Genomic DNA, 21,970 nt, shown 5'->3' with positions numbered 1-21,970 from the left:
TCGAGACCGCTGAACGGATCCCCCGCACGCAGGCTATGTCCAAGCCTTGAAATTGGACCAAATATCTAATATTATCGCCTCAAGATCATCAACGGGAGGCCCGCTCACACAACTACCTTGGTTCTGACTCGCGTCGTGTGTATGTCTACAGCCATACACTAGATGTCGAACTCAGCACAAACCCCTTTACCCCAGGTCGGGAAGCTCGTGAGCGTTGTGTAAGTACTTGCGGCAGGCAGCTGAAATTTCTCGTTTGCTAATATTGCACTCCAACTCCAGCCCGGTCGGTCTTAAAGAAGCTGCCCTCGACTCGCCCACCTTCCGCGCCACGACCCTTCATTTCTCCGATCAGATCGACTTTATCGAAAAATGGCTCGACGGATATGCCAAAGCTGCAACCAAACTCTCATCTGAATTGACTGCTTTAGAGAATGTCGTGAACAACTTTCTATCCTACTCGACACACCCTCTTGTGGTCTCTGAAGCGGTTGTCGATCATGACTACACACTCTTGGCCATGCGTAGGTGCGGGGAGAGTTCCAAAGATCTTTGGAGTGGACTGGTTACAACGACCAGGAAAATGGAGTCGTTGATCTCCGAGCCCATTCGAGACTTCATCCACGAGGATCTGCGCCAATTCAAGGTACGGGACCCATGATCCACATTGTCCGCACGCTATGTATCTGACATTTTGGCTCGACAATAGGAACTCCGCCGCAACCTTGAGCACACCCAAAAACAGTATGACTACTTACAGGCTCGATATGCCTCTCAGTCAAAATCGAAGGAAGCATCAGCCCTGCGAGAAGAAGCCTTCCAGCTGCACGAGGCTCATAAGGCTTATTTGAAAGCATCGATGGATTACTCAGTCCAAGGGCCCCAGGTGCGCAATGCGCTGGATCGACTTCTTGTCACATTATCTTGTGATCAATGGCGGGAGTTCCGAGGTTTCCACAATCAGAACAATGGCACTTTCTCGAAATGGTCACACGAGATGGATCGCATCAAGGGCTGGCTCCATGAAATGGAAGCCAGTGAACGCTCATCTAAGAAGGAGTTGCTCTCTACCAGAAAGTACATTGAGGACGCGGCAGAGATTGCGACTCGCCCGTCTCGAGAATTGGAAGACTACAACATTTCGACCGTCCCTTACCTGGGATCTCGCCCTATCTCGACCGTCCCAGTGAGCAAAGAGACGAGACCCGAGAAGCAAGGCTGGTTGTATCTGCGTACACTTTCGGGAAAACCTACTCGTCATGTTTGGGTCAAGCGTTGGGCTTTCCTTAAGCACGGTATCTTTGGGTGTCTCGTGCAAGGATCCCGTACTGGTGGTGTTGAGGAGAGTGACCGCATTGGTGTATTGCTATGCAGCATTCGCCCTGCTTTCCAGGAAGAGCGCCGATTCTGCTTCCAAGTCAAGACAAAGAACAACACCATCCTTCTGCAGGCAGACAATCAAAAAGAGTTGATGGAATGGATTGGTGCATTTGAAGCTGCCAAGCAGAAGGCGCTCGAGAACCCTGCCAGCACTGATCTTTCGGTTTCTGGAAAGCATACGGTTCAGGATCCTGCATTTTCAATCTCTCAACCCCCTGCTCCTGAATTTGCCGCAGACCCCGCAGACTCTCTCACTCCACATGCCCATGACGAATCGAGCTCGGCGGAACGCAGCATGACACTGCCTGTTCCAGATCGCGATGGGAATATCATCAGAAATAGCACCGACATCGCAGGCAGCAGGAGACCCACAGTCTTGGATAGTGAGAGTTCGACTCGAGATCATGCCAGAGAACACACTTCTCGTTTGATTCAGAAGTTGGACCTCCATCGAAAGTCGAACAACGCACCCCCGACATCTCCCTCAATCCCTGGACCGGTAGGAGGAATTGCAAGTCTCATTTCCGCCAGTCACAATATCCTCCCCTACAGCACGACTGTTCCAATCAACCAGAACGACGATAGCATCAACCGCGGTCGCAGTTTCAGCAATGTGGATGAGCCTGGCTCAAGCCTTGCACCTGCTACACTTGCCAACCCCCCAGCTCCTACAAGTATGAGCAAAGCTGCAGTCGTCGTGAGCAACGAAAGAGGTATTGGGCTCGGTGTTTCTGATAGCACAGGTGGCATGCCTAGTGGAATGATGGCAAACTTGTGGGGTAGCTCCAACTGGGGCTTTGTGAACAAGCTCCAACGTGAACAGCACGAGATCGATGCGGCACATGGTCCAGAAGGTCGCCCATCTTCTACCCTCAGTGACGGTTCAGTAAGGACGATTGCCGCTCAGCCTGATGCCTCAAGTGCCTCTGAGCCCGTGAAGCAATCAGGACCACGCCATAGACAGACAGTGAGTCTGGATGGTGATGACGTTAAACTTACCCAAGCTGCGTTGGGGATCGGACATGAATATCCCAGCTATTATCCCCAACAGCTAAGGATACAAGATGCTCAATTCCGCTTGCTCTTCCCAGATGTCAAAAGGGAGGAAGCATTGGTGATGGTGTTCAGGGCAACCTGGAGTCCAAATGACACACAAGAATTCCCTGGACGAGCTTATGTCACTACAAGAAACATCTACTTCTACAGTCACCACTTTGGCCTAGTCTTGACGACTGGTGTTTCTTTGGAGAGCATCAAGGAAGTGACGGCAGCACCTGGCAGAGACTGTGATTTCCTTTTCCTACACACCATCCCTCCACTCGGCAGCGACACACCCGGTCGAGTCACGATCAAAACCTTCCTCGAACCACTCAGACTTGTCCAAAAACGTCTCAACTTCTTGATCCAAGGGTCTATTGCCGTGGAGCAGCTGTCTTTGGAATCACTTCTCAAAGCATTGATAAAAATGGACTCAGGCTCTCCAACTCGGGCGTCCAGTGCAGATAGCTGGGAAGATCTCTCGTCTGGACTTGCAGATATCAAGGCAGACGGGAAGTATCCTGACCGGAATCGGGAAAAGGACTTCAAAGTACCCATATACATCGACAAAGATCTTGACTTGGATCCTGGCAAAGCTTCCCGGAGCCGAGACATTGCGAAATTCAGACTTCCAACCCAACCCGTGGAGTATGTTCCGCAAGGCGACCTTTCTCTAGTAGCCGAAAAGGTTCTTGACATTAGCCCCAAAGCTTTGTTCCACATCCTGTTCGGTGACAAGAGTGCGGTGTGGCAGCTTCTATTGCATGAGAGACAAGCTCGCGGTAAGTCCAGTATATCATTCTACCACTATACAAATCGCTGACTCAGATAGACATCAAACAAGGCCCATGGGTTGCTGCAAAATCACGGCATTTGAGACGTGACTTCCACTACAACATTGGAGCGTCGGACATCTTTGGTGAGTGGGATCAGGTTTATCAGATAAAACCGCGACTGATTCTTTTAGGCCGCACTCAAGAAAATGCCATCTCAGATTATCAGATCATCGATGTGCTGAACGATCACTTGTGCTATGTGGTCACAGACAAGAAGACTCCATGGCATCTTCCATTCCGACGATCCTTCAGGTTGGTCAGTAAAGTGGTCATCACGTTCCACGCCAAATCAAAAAGTAAAATCGCCATTTTCACCAAAGTTGAATGGCTATGGTCTCCTTATGGCCTCAAAAGTGAGCTAATGCCCCTAAAAACAGCCGAATGCATGCTAACATCCCTCAGATGTGATCGACAAAAAAGCCAATGATGACCTGGAGCAAGATGCTTTAGATCTCGTGGACTTGGTCAGTGACCAAGTTCGCCGTTTGGGGGCACACAGTCGCACCAAAAAGGCCATCACAATCTTCGGTCATGTCGGACGCCAAAACCAAACCTCCCATTTCAGCGGTGCCGGATCAAGTCTGAAGCTGGAGCCTCGAAAGCCCCGCACACCCCGTAGTATGCATGCGCTTCTCCTCGAGACAGTCCTATCATTCTTGGAGACCAGCGTTTCCTTCTTGATGATGTGGGTCTTTGGTATCGTCCGCTGGTCCTGGAAGACTGTGAGTGCACACAAGATCATCTTGGTCTTGTTAGCCACAAGTGCAGTAATGAACGGATACTATTCCTCTCGGGATAGCTGGGACTGGTGGCACGAGCGTCATGCAGGCAAATTCATGGCGCGGCTCGGAGTCCAGCCAAATCTCGTCATGAGCAAAGCGATCTACATGAACGATATCAATGAGGCAGTCGCAAACACGACTATCTGGTCCGCAACCGGAAATACGAGTGACTGCTTTGCTACTTTCAACGAGCAGGTGATGCGCTATTCTGATATGCCGCTAGCATTTAGCTCGCCGGGTCCTCGGGATACTCTGACGAAGAGCGCTATCAAACGCTTCCAGCAGACTCGTGAGCGCCTCGGCATGTACAGACACAACCTGCTAGTTGCAATGCGTGTGGTGAACAGCATCGAAAAAGAAGTCATTCAGACTGAATGGGAGCGTTGGCTTCGCGAAGAAATGCGTCGCTGTCACCAGATCGAGGTCCGTCTTGGTGGTGAGACCCAAGGTGATTCGGAGGGTCGTCATGCACAAGCTGAGCGTGTCTTCGCTGACCATGCGGACGATGTTATGCAGTGGTATGAAGAATACTGCTCGAGTTGTCGATTGGAGCAAGACCAAATCACATCGAATGACAGCAATGACTTGCTTGCTTGATTTTTGCTAAGCATCTTCTGTTGCATCCCGTCCAGCCTTTTGTACAGTCATTTAGCTTGTTTCTGCTGTTTCTCCCTCGCTATCCTCAGTGATGAGCTTGAGATTTTGCAGGCATTTTGTGTATAATCTCTGACGTCTCACATATTTCGCGTTGCTTTTGCTTCTCAGCGTTGTACTCTACTGATATCACGGGTAATGCCACAATTCAATGCACGAGCACATCATCGTACTCCATATTTAATTTTTGAGATCATCACTTCATATGACCAATCCTTAAGGATTGCAATGGGTATATACATGTCAAAACCAGCGCTCGCAGCTCAATTCTGCCTCGGCTTCACTTCTCCCTCCTGCACCACATAATACGCCACCGTTCCATCTCCACCCATGCCCTTATCAATCATAGCCAGCAACAGACGCTGCGACCCCCATTCTCCCGTCTGTAAACTCTCCTTCTTCTTCGCATAGTACTTGGCCAACCGCTCCCGCTTCTCGGGATCGTCCGCAGCCTTCACACCCAGAGAACCACCGTCCTGCTCCTTCGCTTGCTCAACGAACTCGGGTAGCCTGTCGAATACAACGGCAATGTGACGCAAGCTCCATTGTTGTCCTTGTGTAGTCGGTACGACAAACATGCGCTCTGGCTGCAGATCATCTTCTTTGATCTTGTTTTCTAGCATGTACAGCTGCTCGTCTGGGTGCGTGTACACACGGTGTGGAGGATATCCGGAGATAAGGGAGATCGTGTCTTTGGGCGCATTGAGGGGATCTGTTTGTGTGGCGTTCCCTGGAATTGTGTAGCCCGCTAATGAGGTCCAGAGGTGCTGGTGTTGGAGGTTGTGCTGGACTTGGGCAGCTGTGGCGAGGTGCGGGGCCACGTAGTTGTTGGCGGTGATATTGGATGTTATCGTCGACGCATCAGGGCGTGTTGTTTGTGCCATTTTGATTTGTAGCTTGGAGATTATAGTCACTGTATAGTGAGGACGATGTAAAGGCAGTGCTTAAAAGCTGCAAAAACTCGGCATTTGCGACTCACCGCCTGCCTTTCAAGATATTTTTGTATCGACACCGCTTTCCTGACTTGGACTAAGATTTGTTGATTTGAACACAATCCGCCTCGAAGATGCTGGCATCAGTAATATCGGTTTATTTTTGTAGGCATGCGGAAGATTCAATAGTCCTCTTGTTGAGGTTCTTCATAAAAAAAAGGTTATGTGGGGCGCAGCGGCGATCATTGTATAGGGCGCATCTGAACACATGGCATCTTAGGGTCTATTTGTTTCACCCCGAGACCCTCGAGACCCTCGAGACCTTCGGTTTCTCTTCCACCACTCCTTTCCATCGCTTGTTCAATCAATTTGCATTTTCATTTTTCAATCGGTCATCATGGGTCGTCAGAAACAAACAGCGCCACTCCAGCGATCCCCTTCTTCTCAGCTGATGCACCTCGATGATGCCGACGTGCCCAAGTCCGCGAATGGAACCAAAGACATTCTCACCTCCAAAGGCAGCGCGTCTGGGAAGGCATCGGCAGTTTTGGAGACAGCCGCTGAAACTCCCGGACTGGGACAATTGATGATCTGCGTGCTCGGTATATACGCTGCATTGTAAGATCGAACCAACCAACCGTCGCAATCCTCGAAGCTAACAAACTCAGCCTGTCATGGGGTGTTCTACAAGAGGCAATTACAACAACGAGCTATCCCGTACGCCCGCCAACTGCCGCCGACCCAGAACCTCCTACCGAGCGGTTCACATATTCCCTCGTTCTAAACACCATCCAATCCTCCTTCGCCGCGATCACGGGCTTTATCTACCTCCTGGTCTCGACCCCTAAGGGCCAAAGCACCCCGTCAATATTCCCGACACGTCGCATCCTGTTCCCTCTCTTCCTCGTTGCCGTCTCTTCATCACTTGCCTCCCCCTTCGGCTACGCCAGTCTTCAGCATATCGACTACCTGACCTTTATCCTCGCGAAATCATGCAAGCTTCTCCCTGTGATGGTCTTACACTTGACAATTTTCCGGAAGAAATACCCATTGTACAAATATGGCGTAGTGTTAATGGTCACTCTCGGTGTTGCGACATTCAGCCTCCACCACCCGGGAACAAGCAAGAAAGTCGCCGCTGCGAACTCCGGATCCTCGGGCTGGGGCATCTTCCTGCTGGGCATCAACCTCCTCCTTGATGGCCTGACCAACACCACGCAAGACCATGTCTTCAGTTCGCCGAAACTATACACTCGCTTCACCGGACCCCAAATGATGGTCGCGCAGAATGTGCTTTCAACTGTGCTGACAGGTGCATACCTGTTGATCATGCCACATGTCTCGCAGAGCGGCGTTGTGCACAACCTGTTACCCTTCCCCATTCCCCCATCTACCGAGACGGAGCTGTTCGGCGCCATTTCCTTCCTCTCCCGACACCCGGAAGCGCTCAAGCACGTCCTTGGTTTTGCGGCTTGTGGCGCTGTCGGCCAGCTATTCATTTTCCATACTCTGTCCCGCTTCTCCTCGCTGCTACTTGTTACCGTCACCGTCACACGGAAGATGTTGACCATGCTTCTTAGCGTGTTCTGGTTCGGACATTCCCTGTCCGGTGGCCAGTGGCTAGGAATTGGCCTGGTCTTCGGTGGTATTGGCGCCGAGGCGGTTGTGCAGAGATCGGAGAAGAAGGCGAAGGAGCGCTCCAAGATCGAAGCTGCCAAGAAAGAGTTGTAAGATAGCATGTCAAGCTCCCATAGCATTTACATTCCCAGCATAGAATTGACATTGTAACAGCCATATGGCTTTCATTTAATTGAGTGTTTCATTCATGACAACGTAGTGTGAACAGATATCTGCTATGATATGCTTTGGTAGCTCACTTTCTCCCCTCAACCATCATAATATGGTAGCCAAACCCAGTCTTGGCTTCGCCATACTTGGGATTATTTGTTGTGCTAGTCTCAAGCTCGAAGGCAACAGCTTCGAATGCAGGGTCTAGTCCACCCTTGGTCTTCCATCCAAGGGCACCTCCTGCAAGCGAGAGTTAGCCATGTTCAATGGGCAATTTTTGCCAATATAAACTGGAAATCCAGACGGAACCCGCTTACCCTGTCTAGCTTTATCCTCCGAGAATTCACGCGCAACCTCGTCAAACTTGGTGCCATTGCGGAGCTTCTCGAGTGCCTCTTCTTTCTTGGCGTGTTTCTCACACTAGATATGAGCGTCATTAGCATCTCATAAGCCGCGATACCAGCTATGTCTGAACACGAATCCAGGTCGTAGACAAAGACGTCAAAGAGTAATCACATACAAGAATATGGCGAACGTTGATCGACTGAGCGCCTTTCACGGCAGCCTTTCCGCCTTTGCCCTTGTCCTCGGTAGCATCCTTCCCTTTGCCTTTGCCGGCTTTGGCGTTGTTCTTGGGAGCCATTGTAATGGTGATATATTGCTGTTTTCTCTCCAGGGCTTTGGGATGATGTGGGGTGGGTGCCGTGCCTCAGGCTCTAAGGCGGAAAGTGACGTGGGGTCACGTCCGCGGCTTATACTTCTGTAGTACATCAGAGGTCCTGCATTCGGTCCTTTGTTTTTCTACATTCACTTGCTTTAGAACCCTTGAAACTTCTCAGACTGCTCCATCTCCTCATAAGCCGGTGGACCATGAAAATCTAAGGTCTGATGGGGTTCGAGGTGGAGAACATGCGCATCATTGCATTGCCCGACGATGCCTTCTATCTCTCGGACTTCATTACAGAAGATGAGGAGAAGTGGCTTTTACAGAAGGTAAGAGTTTATGCTTTTTTATTTTGTCTTGTCCTTCTACCTAAGATGTCAACACGGAGGTGTGGGTCTTGACATACATGTTGATGGCTACATATATATCCGTTGCTTTTTTGGAGGATAGATGACTTTCACTTTCATGCTCGGTGGCTAACTGTATATCAGGTCAAATCAGCACCTCTTCCTCGCTGGACTCAGCTTGCCCACCGCAGGCTTCAGACATGGCCATCAGCACTGACCAGAAACAATGTGCTCCTCGCATCACCGCTGCCAGCTTGGCTCAGAAGTCCAATCATCGAGTCTCGCTTCAAATCGTTGGGAATATTCAATGATTCACCCCACAAGGAGCCCAATCATGTGCTAGTGAACGAGTATCTGCCCGGCCAAGGGATCATGCCACACGAAGACGGAGCAGCGTATTACCCTCTCGTCGCGACAGTGAGTCTGGGAGCACCAATCGTGCTGGAGTTTTACGACAAACACACCCAGAAAGCCACAAGAGCCAAGGAAGAAGAAACCGGCCTCGAAACCAATCAACCGCGGTACAGGATCTTGCAGGAAAGGCGGAGCTTGCTCGTAACGAAGAACAAGATGTACACAGAACTTCTACATGGAATTGCGGAAACGTTGAGGGATGAGAACCTCAACCCGGAGGCAATCTGCAACTGGGACCTCTTGCGAGACAAAAAAGCCTACATGGATGGATGGTATGAGCGCGAGACGAGAATCAGTCTCACATACCGAGATGTTCTCCAAGTTGCGAAGATAGGAGATACTATGAAGTTCTTGAGCCGATGAACCGGAAGGATGTGTTGTACAATGTTAGTAGACATAAGGAACCATGAACCACCAGTCTTTGACAGACTCGTTGCCGAACTTTTGCGCATACCACTCCTTAGTATTGCGCGCCGTGAGACCCAGGTTCACAGCGACGAATATAAAACAGGTCAACATAGTCTTGTTGATAAACTCCCCGCGCGGGGCAGCCACCAGCGCTAATGAGAGATAGATCACACATTCGGCACCGTAATGGGGACATACCACACCACGGAACATGGGATGTTCAGGGAGGGTGTATTTCTTCAAAGAAGAAAGGTAGTGATGAGAATCATGTTGCAGCCCCGACGCGACCAAGAACAGCGGCACGAGCGCGAATGTCTTCAAGCTGGGTGCATTGGTCATTTGGAAATGCGCAATGGAGAATTCTGTCGTCAACAGGGCGCCTGACCCCTCAATCCAGATCGCCACGCCGGCAGCAAGGTAGAAGCCCAGACCGAGAATCCAATGCACGAACCACATGCGCGACGTGGAAGGCTTTGAAAAAGTAATACACTCCCAGAGTCTGCGCGAACCCTGCATGAACAAAAGCACGCAGCAGATCACCAGCTGAGTTATCGACATACTGGGGCGTCGATGCTCTTCGCTAACGCGCGTGGCAATGGCTTGGAATAGAGCACCGCGACATGTTATCTGCACGGCCCAGAATATGGATGAGAGAATAGATGCAATGTAGAATTGGGTAAAGTAGCTGTGCGGCACTTGCCAGGTGGCCAGGGTATCCAGGAAACCCTTGTTTTGGGAAGTGGAGGGCTGAGTTGAGCTGGCGCGTGGGCCGTAGACGAGAAAGCGTGAGCGGAGGGATGCCGGGATACTGATAGTGATCGTCTAGGTTCGTTAGCTGCTGCGCTGCAGTTCCCTATCACGGTGCAGGACGTACTGTGGCGGCGGCAAGCAGGAAGAAGGCGCGAAGCGCATCCACCGCGTCCATACCGGTGACTTCTAGGGTCTTGTCGACCCAGGCGCTAAGAGACATGATATTGGGGTACGGAAGAACCCGTGCTCCAAAATGCAAATTCCGTACTTGTGTTTGCCTATCGGGCCATATGATCTCGATGAGCTCTGGGTGTTTTCAGTTGTGGAGAAACTCAGCCCCCCGCCCTTTGACCGGAGATAGCTCGGCCTGGAGTCGGTGACGAAGCTTGTAGCTTTCTTCTCTCTTCCATACAGGAGCAATGCAGTAAATGCAGTTTAATTGAAACAATCTCGTACATAAAAAGCGCTGCCTAAAGGATACAGCAAGTACACGCCTCCAGAGCTGTCGAGCGATATGGGCTGCTACGCTGAGTGGCCACTGGTCGTATACACTAGTCCCAATTGGGACTAGTGAGTTTCGCAGTTTGCACTGGCCACAATGTTTGTATTGTTTGTATTGTTTGCATTGGCTGAATCGAGACTAGCGGCGAATGGCCATTTCGTTCGCAGTTGAGGAGGGTGTCGTCCATTCGCATTCCCCCCGTATTCTCCTTGGATGATTGGAGCTGTCCAGTAATTTTAATATTTTCAATCTTTCAAGCTTTTATTCTCCCCCTAAATAGTATGCTTTCAGTCGTAAAATCCTAGCTCAAAACTTGAGCTGCTCGATGATTCACCTGTGGCCAAACTTGACCCAGTGAGGATCCCCCCCCCCCAAAGTCCAGTCCCATTCCTTTCCCTTCCCGCTTTTCCTCTTCCCTTCTCTTTCTTCCCTCCCTATTCGTCTTTAACACCCTATAACCTACCACACCCACCTTATACGATCACCCAGTAATTCCAAATTGCCTTATCGCTCACACGAGAGCGATAATCTACACGTTTTTCTCAACCGTTGGCGACCCCCCCGTGGCCGAGGATCGGCGCCCGACATCTGGCGTTGTCGACCCCGGTCATTTTGTCGGTCGCGTTTGCCCCAAAATGACGAGCGGCAGTTCAAGACTTCGAGTGCTATCGCTATGAGTGATGTCGAGGCAGTTTCTTTCCCAGCTGCCCTGGACGTCGGTCAGAACATTGCTCCGGTGAAGCCTGATCCTGTTGCGCTTTCACCGGGAAATGCAGACTCCCACCGGGTAGATGAGGGTCCCAATAATGTTAATGTGCAGGAAGGGCCTCCTAGTCCCAGGGCGGACTCGGAGGCGGAAACCATAATCCAGTCCGGTCGAGAGTCTCTGTCACCAGAGAAGAAAAGAAAGCATATAAAGCACGATCCGAGTCGCCGTGAACCCAATGGAATCGATGGACAACGAAAAAAGCCCCGGGTTGTCACCGAACGAGAACGGACTCGTTCGCCCCATCGAGAGATCTCGCCATCCATGGTTAAGATCGAGAAGGTTGATGATGCTTTGCATGGGACGGAAGGTGTACCCAATGGAATCGATCACGCGAGGCCTCGCGCTTTCCGAAAGCGAAGCTTGAGCGATAGCGCCGATGAACAGCGCGAGCATCGTCGCGCCCACTCTCACGCCTCCCACCCAGCTCGAGAGCTCAAGCATAACAACAACACGCGGTTATCCAGGCCACCGTCGAATGCGCGATCGCTGTCACCGAACCGTCGGTCTCATCAACGGTCTGCGTCTGGTTCTCAGTTCCCAAGCAAGAAGAAGGCACCGACCCCCCTGCTTTCTGGATTTAGCCGACACAGCTCTGAAGATCGACAGTCAACTGATTCTTCGACGAGTGGCTCGCCTCTACCAGGTGCGCCGCACCTGCGAAAACTTGGATCTGGGGCAGGTGCATCTGCATCTCCCGCAAAGCAGATGGGACCGAAGAAGTTGCGCGACAAGAGCGGCCGGACTCCTCTTGCACGGGCATGCGCAGATCGGAAGCACGATCAAGTGATGATGCGCCACGCGGAACGACCCGAGGACATTAATATCCCTGATAATGCAGGCAACACCCCCCTGCAAATCGCATCACTTGCCGGTGAAGCCGAAATCGTCAAGTTCCTGCTCGAAGCAGGTTGTGAGATCAACACGAAGAATATTGATAAAGACACCCCGTTGATCGATGCTGTGGAGAATGGTAATGTGGAAGTGGTGAAGCTCTTGCTTGATGCAGGTGCCAACCCGCGAACTGTTAATGCCGAAGGCGATGAACCCTTCGAGCTTGTCCCATCGTTCGTTGACGATGATGAATACGAAGAAATGCGAAAGGCGCTGGCTGACGCCAAGGCCAACTTGAGGCCCGGGCGGCGCTCTGAGGAAAATACGAGACCAGAGAGCAAAGAACCATCGTCAAGACGGGCATCGGCAGCGAGGGGATCGGCAGCTAGCCCTCGAGATTCACCGCCGATGCGCAGTCCTCCCCCTGCAGGTTCTGCGGCAAGTCGAAGGAAAGGTGGACGAAGTGAAGCCACAAGAAATGATTTGTTGTGGACAAAACCAACATTTGAGAATCTTCGTGAATTTGCTGCGAAGGGTGATGAGGCGGGAGTGGTCAGCATCCTGAACATCCTGCAGAAGGCTGATAACGCATCTTTGATTGCTGCTGCGAAAGGCGGTCACCATGACGTGCTCTCTCTCCTGTATGCTATGGGTAATGCGGATGCCGACCCAAATCCACTGCGAGGTCAAAAGCCAGGTTACAACACACCCATGCTTGCTGCGATCGGTCGAGGAAACAGCGCCGTTATCCAGTTGATTTTAAACCAGCCTGGTTTTAATCCCACTCGTCGATTGTATGAAGACAGAACTTATTTTGATCTGTCGCGAGGTCGAATGGGAGAAAACTGGGAGGACGAATACCAGATCCTGAAGGATGCGTATGAGAAGTTCCCAGGAGACAAGAGCAGGAAAGACGATTCCCCCCGCCGTGCACGCAAAGAAAAAGAAGACAAACGTGCCGCCCGCCGAAGTTCCTCTTCCCCCGTCCGCACGAAAAAGCTCAACCTCAGCCCCACCAGCAATCGCAACCGCGATTCTTTCAAAGATCTCGACCCCACAAAAGAAAAGCGCCAAAAAGACGACCATTCACGACCATCTGACCCCAAACCAAAATCCTCCCTATCAGCCAGACGCGACAGTGAATCCAGCGGGATGACTCGAAACGACGAAGTCAAAAAGCGCCGTCTCATTCCCGGCCGTCGGCCCCAGGAACGCAGACCCAGCCTTTTCTCCTCAGATTCTCTTTCCGGACGTGACGAAGCACCGAAACCTCGCGAAGCAGACAACTCGCTCTCACTCAAGCGTATTCGCACGGATCGCTCCCCCGAACGCTCTCGATCCCGCGGGAGCGAGAGTGGCCGGATGTCTCCCGAGTCGCGCCCGAAGAAGAGACGGAACGTGTCAGAGGACCATGCCACAAATGGTGCCCCGCGATCTGATGAGCAGAAGCCCCGCCGACCAGAAGATTCAAACCGTCCTGACCATCCGAAATCCGAAGTCAAGAAAACTTCCACTCGTCCTCATTCACCTTCTCGCGACGCTCGCAAGGATGTGGATGTGAAGCGAGTGAATGATAAGGGTGTTGTTGATGCGGATGCTAAGCGTGCCGAACTCGAGGCTGAGGATCGGCGCCGGGCTCAGGCCAGGAAGGCACAGGAAGAGCGCGCTGCTGATGACAAGCGCATAGCGGATGACAAGCGTGCCGCGGATGACAAACGAATCACAGAAGAGAAGCGGGCTGCAGAGGAGAAGCGTGTCGCAGATGATAAGCGAGCTGCAGAAGAGAAACGGATTGCAGACGACAAGCGAGCTGCTGATGACAAGCGTGCCGCAGACGAAAAGCGTGCCGCAGACGACAAGCGCATTGCGGACGAAGCCGAGCGGGAACGACTTGCCAAAGAAGAAGCCGATCGAGCTGCTCAAGTTGCGCGCGAGAAGGCCGATGAAGAAGATCGCAAGCGTAAAGAGGCTGATCAACGACGTGCTAAACAAGCCGAGGATGATCGACTCAAGCGGTTGGAGCAAGAACGGGCTCGCATTGCAAAAGTGCGTCGTGATCGGGAAGCTCACGAGAGACAACGTCGTGACGCACTTCCCGGCCGTCTTCGAGTGGCAGCGAACCTTGTGGGCTCCCATGACCCACGAGCCAAAAGTCACGACTGGCTCCAGTCTTTCATGCCCCTCGTCACTGCGCTCACTCGTCAACTTGATCCAGGCTGTGCCCTTGATATGGCGGAAGAGAAATGGATTCCAAACTACCTGGTAGCACCCCTCTTGGCGACCAATGACCTGCAACTCTCACAGTATGCTAGCTGGGAGAAGCGCAAAGCGACTCCAACCCAGCGCGTGAATTTATGGCGAGTCACCCGCCGCATGTTGAATCATACGGAAGCGCTTGCCGAGTCAAGCTTTGGGCAAGTCATGCAGCAGGATTGTGAAACCAGGCCAAAGTACTTTGACATGGAACACGTCTTTTGGATCAGAGTAAGTTTTGATACAAAACCCCCACCCTTGAACATCACTAACAACTTTCCAGCTTTCTGATTTCACCGACCTTGTTCCCCACATCCCTCACCTTCACGGCCTTGAGCTACAATTCCTGAGCATGCACGTCGATCCCGAACCGCCAGTAGCTGGTTCTGGGTTCGGCGCTCACACCAACGGCCACGGTCCGGATCCTACCGAAACCAACGGCACCGGGCCGATCAATGGCTATGGTCATCCTCGATCGAGTACATACGTCTAGTTTTTTGAGCGTTTCACTAGCCGCGATGGCAGCAATGCTGCGAGGTGTACAGGCGGATTCTGATTGTACGATTATGATACCTCTTGCGTTTCTCTGACGAATCAACTATCTTGTGATAGTTTGTGGCCGTTTTTCTTTTGCAGTCCTTGTGGTTGCTGATGGAATCTTGTATTCTTAGCGTCAACAAGAAGTTGAAACAACATCTATCTTCCTCAGTAGGCTGTGAATGACCCGAGTAATGAACGCATCTCATTAGCTAGTTTAACGGAACAACAAAAACCAGCGATGAGTATCCGTACTTCCAAGCCTGAGTTCCGCGCTCACGCGCGCCCAAAAAGACGATCGAAGAGAGCTATCACCACCTTCAGGACCTCTTTTGAACTGTCTTTTTGGCTGTCTCTCCAACTAATCGTCGAGTAATTGTGATTAGTCGGGTAAAGGAAGTCTTGGCTAAACCGTGATCACTGAATTAACTACTGTAAACTACTGTATTGCTGATTTGGTGCTGAGACGTCACGTGACATTGGTGATTAGGTTACCAAAAGATTGGATGACATAAGTAGGGCTCACAACCGAAAAAAGTCGAAAAATAGCGGGAATTTTGGCGGCGCCCGCACCACTTTTTAATCTCCATCAATTCAACTTCTCTTCGAGGATCATCCGCAAGCATAAACAGCAATCAAAATGGTATGTCTACCGCCAAATACACTTTACCATGCCCTCACACCCAGATCTGTGACAATTGAGATTGGATTCGACATGCAACGATAGCAACTTTGCGGGGTTCGCTGTCGCCGATTACACCTCGAATCCAAGCCTCACTGCCTCGATCAAGCCTCTCTCACCACACAACCAAGAAAGCATACTAACTCGCATCAACAGTCGGACGGAGAAGAGCCCACATCCCCCATCGCCCCTGCCGACGAGGTCGAGGTCTCTGCCGATGCCGGCTCTGGCCAGATGTCCGTCCTGGACGCCCTCAAGGGTGTTCTGCGCATCTCCCTCATCCACGACGGTCTTGCCCGTGGTCTCCGTGAGGCCGCCAAGGCTCTCGACCGCCGCGAGGCCCACATGTGTGTCCTGAACGAGGGCTGCGAGGAGGAGGCTTACAAGAAGCTCGTCGTCGCTCTCTGCTCTGAGCACAAGATCCCCCTCATCAAGGTTCCCGATGGAAAGATGCTCGGCGAGTGGGTCGGTCTCTGTAAGTTCTATGTCCTATTAGTCGGTTCTGAAATTGGACAATCGCTAATTCTATACAGGCACTCTCGACCAGGAGGGTAACGCCCGCAAGGTTGTCAACTGCTCTTGCGTCGTTGTCAAGGATTGGGGTGAGGAGTCCCAGGAGCGCTCTGTCCTCCTCAACTACTTCCAGACCGAGCAGTAGATTATGTCTACGCAGGCTGTGAGTAGTCAGGTGTCGGGGTGACGGGGTTGTGGTTGGGATCAATTGGGATGGATCGTTTGGCTTAGGTGGAATGTGATATCTCTGTGTTGGATCCCGCGATTTACTCAGTCTTATGTCGTGCCCCGTTTGCTCGGGTGTGCGACACCAATACCATTGGACTTGTCTACTTGACAATCAACAAACAATCATGAGATCCTTGTAGAATGTAGACCAATCCGGTTACATTTGACTTGTAATGTGCATTTCGGGTGTTTCAAAGCTCAATGTGACTTCGCCGATTCCACTTGCTCCTACGCAGTATGTTCGTCAGCCACTCCCAGCTCAATCTGCTCGGTCCAAGAGGCAGGGGTTGTGACGCGAATGTCTTTCCAACCAAGAGGGTACGGAAGAACACCAACATGGGCATGCCTAGTGGGATCTCCCTGTTGAAAAGTAGATTCTGTATGGCAATGTCAGCTTGGGTCATCTGGTTGGAGTCGACGTCGACGCACGCCGAGTATGGACCCGCAGAATCTAGTCCAGCAATGACTCTTCCAACGATCAACACGACGGATGAATTGCTTAATACGCAGATGAGTGAGCCAATTTAAAAGACAAGATAGAAAACAAGATAAGATTGCTGTGCGGGGTTACCCTTGAAATCCGACAAGTAAAGTGATATCGCAATGATGCATTCACCTTGGCGCGGTATTTGACGTAGATCGGACCCGCGATGGGTTGTGTAAACGCATCGCCAATCGAGGATGAGTTCCCATACCTTTCTAAATCCTCGAAGGAATAGCCTTCGGGCTGTTAGCATGTAGTCTGTTTCAGGCGGCTGTTGGCTCACAGTTCTGAGAACTATGGTGTCTAGAAACAACAGGAACACATTAAGGGCAACCCCAATCTCAACAGTACCAGTTTGATTCCGGTCAAGTAAGTCATATCAAGATCCTTGTTTTCTGTCTGTCTGTCCTTATTTCTCTCCTGCAGTTGACCGTGGAGCTTACTTTGCTCGATCAAATTTATAGCTCTGACAAGCTAGATCAGTAAATGCCGCGTCAAAGATACGACGAGCGTATACGGAAGGGCGGGCTTGATTGAACCTGAAATATGGGTCCCAAGAAGATAAAAAATGAGAAAAAGATTGCGAAGAGGGGTTTGCAAAGTAAGTAAAGGAGCTGGATGCACTTCTAGTGTACGACAACCCATGGCGCCCCCTCGTGGCTACGACTGATCTCCAACGACCTCTACTGACTCTCAGTCTTGAGAACCAAAGACAAGCTTCAAGATTTACTTAACACACAGGTCAATTGGAGCCGGTGCAAACTGTTTACCCGGTCATCTATTGACAACTTGGTTTCCACCTGGGCAATTCAAGTGCTTAGGGCTAGAATGAGTAAGCGCGCCAAGACGTCACTTTGGAGGAAACGCGGAGTTGGCTCCAATCCCGTCCGTGTTTCTTTGTTTCTTTGTTTCTTGAGCTTCCTTGGATGTCCGCTTCTTCTGTGTCAGACTTCTCATTCATGTCAGTAGATCGTTGGGATCGATATTGGCCACTACTAGTTCTCTTTCGTCCACAGGGTTTCACGCCCCATATATCCACTCTCTCAATCCCGAATCTCACCCGACGGACATCGGCATGAAACCCGCTCGACCTTCAGGTGGAACCCCTGCACCGTATGGACGCGCGTGTCAGAATTGTGCACATGCCAAATGCAAGTGCATGCTGCTTGCCTCAGGTAGTGGCTGTGAAAGGTCAGTAATGCCGGCCGAATAGAAGCTGGGACTAAGACCCGCATAGATGCCAACGTCTAGGTAAGGAATGTCAGCCGACACAGAGCGTTCGAAAGCCCAACCAACGATCATCGGCGTCCAAATTTGCCAAGCTTGAGGCTAAAGTGGATTATGTGTTGGCCACATATCCTGGACTGCAAGGTAGCACAGCCTCCGTTCTATCGAATTGGGAACCTACAGACCCGGTGCAGCACCAAGGCAAAACCCTCGAACCGTCCAGATCAGGGATTGTTCCCACCCCTACAAGCATTTCTCCTTCCTCCTCCGGCGATAAAGAAATATTTGCGACGCATAACGTTCCTGCTCACAATGAGATCTTATCTCTGTTGTGCATCCCCCCGCCATGGCTGAAGAGTGCTTCAACCAGTTCCGTACCAACCATCTGCAATATCTCCCGTTCGTCTATATTCCTCGTGACATGACATCTGGTCAGTTGCGGGATAGATCTCCGTTTTTCTGGATTTGCATAATGGACGTGCTCACCCCTCAGAATACGGAGAAGGGTGATTCTTTCAAGAGAATCACTAATCATATTCACCAAAGAGTGATGATTGACCCTGAAGCGAGTATGGACCTTCTCCTTGGAATGATCACCTTTATCGCATGGTTAGTAACGCGACGAATGCTGCTGTTGAATTTCAACTTACCAGTCATTCTCTGCCAGGGGCATATATTCAAAAAAGCCTTTTCTCAACTCATATGTGCATATCCTGATGGGGGTAGTCGCTGAGTTAGGTATCAACCAATCCGCTCTAGGGGGGGTCTCTATCATGCAAGACTTCAAATTTGCCATTGGAATGAAGCGAAATGAATCTGGAATCAGAACGCTCGAAGAGAGAAGGGCAGTTCTGGGCTGTTTCTTGATTTCATCCAGGTCAGTACTCGATTTATGTCCAATTTCTTTTCGCAGAGAATACTAATACCAGTACTATTAGCGCCGCCTGTTCAATGTCCAAAATCGACGCTATGCGGTGGACGCCGCTAATGGAGGAAAGCCTCTCAGTGCTCACCGACGCCAAAGAATCTCCAGAAGATGAGGTACTGGTCGTATTGGTCAAGATATACCTAGTCCTGGACAGAATGCACCAACTTCGACGCGACGGCGAGCCAATCAGCTCACCAGCTTTTTATATGAGTGCTCTCAAAATGCAGCTTGACGCCGTTAAGCAACAAATACCACCACACTTGATACAAAACAGTATGTCACTCCCTCGCAGAATCACAATGAACTCTCTAACTGTTCGTCGAAGGAGCAATACGAATGTACCTCCATAGTGCCGAGTTCACAATCAATGAAATGGCCCTCGGGCCTTCCGCCATTCTGCATTTACCTGATCTTCAGCGTCTCGACTGCTTATTCACCTCTCTCCAAGCAACAAAGTCCTGGCTCGACATTTGGCTAGATCTCGCGGCGGTCGAATATATGAAAGTGCCATCTATAATATTTTTCCAGTGGGCAAGGGCCATCCTCAATCTATACAGACTCACCATCCTGGAAGACCCAACTTGGAGCAAGTCTGTGGTTCGAGATACGGTGAACATACTCGAACATCTAAACAAAGCCATCATGGCGATCAAATGCTACCCAGAGTTTCTCAAATTTGACCAAGGAAAAGAGGTCAACGTACTCGAGAAGGGACTGAGGATGATGGAAGCGCTGAAGTGTAATTGGGAGCCCAAGTTAACTGACCTATGGGGAATACGTGCCAATGATAACTCCGATAGTATGGTCCAGTCTGATGATATCCTGCCTCCGGGAATGACTTTGCCTCAGATAGATGACAGTTGGATGATGGAGTTTTTGGGATCTTTGTGAAATTCTACATTCCTTGCTTTTATTTGATAGGTGATGGGTGAGCAGCAATCCTTCAGCTCTAGAATAATATTTGATACCCATTAAGATGTTGTGTTCCAAGGTTTTCCGCGCTCCAATAGAATGAGCTTTGAAGTGACTTCGATCATAAGATCATAGTTGCTGAGTGCCTCGGGACTCGAGATCCGAGCCATTTAGAGAGATGAGCCCTGGAGATACCACCAACGGACTTGGGACTGATTGACAATAAACGAACTGTGCCACGGCAAAACTAAGACATCACCAACGTTTAAACAACGGAACTGGATTTTTGACCACACCGGGAATCCGGAGATGCGGAAATGCGCCAAGATTGCACGCTCGAGGCATTTGAACTGACCTCCAGGGCTTCAATGTAGCCCGGAAACGACAACAGATGTCTGTCGCACAGTTTATAAACCAAATAAACTTAAGGAATGGCCTCGGCAGACCACTGAACGTTGTTCCAAGGTTCGTAGTACCAGCAGTGGCCAATCGAGAGCACGGGAGGTATGACAACACAGCATATTCCACGAGAACTTAGACCTCGAACACCATCAACTACCTAGACATAATGAGGAGAGAAAGTAACTTCAGAGTGTTAGAGAAAGAAGTGTAGAGGATCAATGGTGGGTCAGGATCTATCTTTTCTCCAACGGCCCGAGGGCTCATAAGCAGGTTCTAATATAAAAAGCTCCCTCCTCCCCACCATGAACTATCATCAAGACAAGGAAATCCACCATTGCAGTACATTAGAACGAGGAAAAACATGTCTAGCCTCTTCAAACTTCTTGCATTCCTTCCATTGGCGTTGGCCGCTGATCCTTCAGTCCTTAATCCTGGACAGGTATGATTAGCCGCACGGCCGCCTCTGTTGAATGTCACAGTACTTACCATTTGCGTAGGCCATGATCTTCAAGGAAAGTGATTTTGCCGTGAGAAATGGAAGAAAAGGAATTGAACTTTCCTTCGATGAAAATTGCATGAGCCTCGACGGCGTTCCCGAGTAGTAAGTGCTTGTGCCCTTTGCAATGGAGCCATGCTGACTGAACTCCAGTCGGATGAATGTTGGGTCAATTTATGTTCCTTGTTCGTCTGACTCTTCTCAGGACAACATGTGCATAATTTATAGGTATGTGTACATTGGATCACCTATTGACCTCAATGCTCATTCTATACAGCGACAACTCCTGCGGAAATGAGATGTTTACCTTCACTCGTCCCCATGCGAATTTGTTCAAACAGACCAAGGGCGACGATGTCGGAAGACAGGTCAAGAGTATAAAGTGCATGATAGCTCGATCTCCCCTTGACAGGAAGGGGCATATTTTCACAAGTGATCGTCCTTCGACCAAGAGCGCAAGCAGCTGCTCATATGATACTTGTACTAGTGACGAGGCTTGTCGAGCTACACACCCCAACTACAACCTGAGTTGTTCTCATGAATCGAATACTTGTCAGCAGCAGTCTCCGGCTGCTGGGGCTTGTGACAGCCCAAGCGCTGGATGCAGCCCTGACAGTGTGTGTCGCAATGGTTTATGCAAGTCTAAAGGAGAGCTTTCTCCCTGCATCAACAACAACAACTGCGCTGTCGGTCTTGAGTGCCGCCCGTATCGTGCCACAGGTCCTTCTGGAGGCTCTATCGCCGAGAAAGTCTGCATGAAGGTGGATGATGTCCGCGGCAAGCAGTGCTCTTCAAATTCCCCCTGCGCAGAGCATATGATGTGTAGTCTTCAGAGTGAGGGAAATGTGTACTGTGAAGGAGATGGCACCTGTGGACTCAAGGAGTTAAACTGCCAGTCTCACAGCCAATGTTGCTCCGGAAATTGCTTGAGTCAAAAGTGTCAGTGATGATGGTCACTCGTGAACGAGATTGGAACCGGAGACTATGAGGCTCAAATTCGAGCAGCAGTTGATAGTATGAATGGCAGCGTTTGAGATGGACTTTTGATTTTTTTTATTTTGACTTTATTTTTAGCATGATAGTGCTCCAGTTCAGACAGAAACCACAACTTTGAGATGCAATGGAATGAAATGTCTGCCATGATTGATCCACAGAACCTTCGAACCACCACATGGCGTTATATGCTACGTTCCATCAAGGACTGAGAATAACCTTC

General features: G+C 50.5%; 10 protein-coding genes across 10 annotated transcripts; 7 read left to right on the top strand and 3 right to left on the bottom strand.

The window, feature by feature from the left end:
• Positions 1 to 162: 162 nt before the first annotated feature.
• N7506_002605 (uncharacterized protein) lies at positions 163 to 4,630 on the top strand (the record flags this gene model as incomplete). Its single annotated transcript, XM_056951900.1, has 6 exons — positions 163 to 218; positions 280 to 643; positions 707 to 3,197; positions 3,248 to 3,334; positions 3,383 to 3,604; positions 3,654 to 4,630. The coding sequence occupies 6 exons, from the start codon at positions 163 to 165 to the stop codon at positions 4,628 to 4,630; spliced, it is 4,197 nt and encodes a 1,398-aa protein (XP_056815051.1).
• A 320-nt stretch (positions 4,631 to 4,950) lies between these two features.
• Positions 4,951 to 5,571, bottom strand: N7506_002604 (uncharacterized protein; the record flags this gene model as incomplete). Its single annotated transcript, XM_056951899.1, has 1 exon — positions 4,951 to 5,571. The coding sequence occupies one exon, from the start codon at positions 5,569 to 5,571 to the stop codon at positions 4,951 to 4,953; it is 621 nt and encodes a 206-aa protein (XP_056815050.1).
• A 445-nt stretch (positions 5,572 to 6,016) lies between these two features.
• N7506_002603 (UDP-galactose transporter HUT1) lies at positions 6,017 to 7,350 on the top strand (the record flags this gene model as incomplete). The annotated part of the gene is made up of 2 exons (XM_056951898.1): positions 6,017 to 6,237; positions 6,288 to 7,350. 2 exons carry the CDS (start codon positions 6,017 to 6,019, stop codon positions 7,348 to 7,350), a joined length of 1,284 nt encoding a protein of 427 aa, XP_056815049.1.
• Positions 7,351 to 7,492: 142 nt separating this feature from the next.
• N7506_002602 (peptidylprolyl isomerase) lies at positions 7,493 to 8,050 on the bottom strand (the record flags this gene model as incomplete). Its single annotated transcript, XM_056951897.1, has 3 exons — positions 7,493 to 7,647; positions 7,725 to 7,827; positions 7,928 to 8,050. The coding sequence occupies 3 exons, from the start codon at positions 8,048 to 8,050 to the stop codon at positions 7,493 to 7,495; spliced, it is 381 nt and encodes a 126-aa protein (XP_056815048.1).
• A 245-nt stretch (positions 8,051 to 8,295) lies between these two features.
• N7506_002601 (uncharacterized protein) lies at positions 8,296 to 9,195 on the top strand (the record flags this gene model as incomplete). Its single annotated transcript, XM_056951896.1, has 2 exons — positions 8,296 to 8,400; positions 8,563 to 9,195. The coding sequence occupies 2 exons, from the start codon at positions 8,296 to 8,298 to the stop codon at positions 9,193 to 9,195; spliced, it is 738 nt and encodes a 245-aa protein (XP_056815047.1).
• A 24-nt stretch (positions 9,196 to 9,219) lies between these two features.
• N7506_002600 (putative 3-oxo-5-alpha-steroid 4-dehydrogenase) lies at positions 9,220 to 10,210 on the bottom strand (the record flags this gene model as incomplete). The annotated part of the gene is made up of 2 exons (XM_056951895.1): positions 9,220 to 10,062; positions 10,115 to 10,210. The coding sequence occupies 2 exons, from the start codon at positions 10,208 to 10,210 to the stop codon at positions 9,220 to 9,222; spliced, it is 939 nt and encodes a 312-aa protein (XP_056815046.1).
• Positions 10,211 to 11,165: 955 nt separating this feature from the next.
• Positions 11,166 to 14,838, top strand: N7506_002599 (putative histone deacetylase complex subunit (Hos4); the record flags this gene model as incomplete). The annotated part of the gene is made up of 2 exons (XM_056951894.1): positions 11,166 to 14,576; positions 14,629 to 14,838. 2 exons carry the CDS (start codon positions 11,166 to 11,168, stop codon positions 14,836 to 14,838), a joined length of 3,621 nt encoding a protein of 1,206 aa, XP_056815045.1.
• A 684-nt stretch (positions 14,839 to 15,522) lies between these two features.
• On the top strand, positions 15,523 to 16,222 carry N7506_002598 (40S ribosomal protein eS12; the record flags this gene model as incomplete). The annotated part of the gene is made up of 3 exons (XM_056951893.1): positions 15,523 to 15,525; positions 15,721 to 16,039; positions 16,098 to 16,222. The coding sequence occupies 3 exons, from the start codon at positions 15,523 to 15,525 to the stop codon at positions 16,220 to 16,222; spliced, it is 447 nt and encodes a 148-aa protein (XP_056815044.1).
• Positions 16,223 to 18,362: 2,140 nt separating this feature from the next.
• Positions 18,363 to 19,835, top strand: N7506_002597 (uncharacterized protein; the record flags this gene model as incomplete). The annotated part of the gene is made up of 4 exons (XM_056951892.1): positions 18,363 to 18,625; positions 18,684 to 18,893; positions 18,955 to 19,217; positions 19,270 to 19,835. 4 exons carry the CDS (start codon positions 18,363 to 18,365, stop codon positions 19,833 to 19,835), a joined length of 1,302 nt encoding a protein of 433 aa, XP_056815043.1.
• Positions 19,836 to 20,619: 784 nt separating this feature from the next.
• Positions 20,620 to 21,701, top strand: N7506_002596 (uncharacterized protein; the record flags this gene model as incomplete). The annotated part of the gene is made up of 4 exons (XM_056951891.1): positions 20,620 to 20,697; positions 20,756 to 20,859; positions 20,908 to 20,982; positions 21,032 to 21,701. 4 exons carry the CDS (start codon positions 20,620 to 20,622, stop codon positions 21,699 to 21,701), a joined length of 927 nt encoding a protein of 308 aa, XP_056815042.1.
• Between the last annotated feature and the right edge of the window lie 269 nt (positions 21,702 to 21,970).

This window comes from Penicillium brevicompactum, assembly GCF_028827555.1.
Source record: "Penicillium brevicompactum strain IBT 35665 chromosome Unknown utg000001l_segment0_segment1, whole genome shotgun sequence".
Classification (NCBI taxonomy): domain Eukaryota; kingdom Fungi; phylum Ascomycota; class Eurotiomycetes; order Eurotiales; family Aspergillaceae; genus Penicillium; species Penicillium brevicompactum.
Note: the sequence above shows the minus strand (reverse complement) of the source record. Positions and strands in the feature narration are given on the sequence as shown.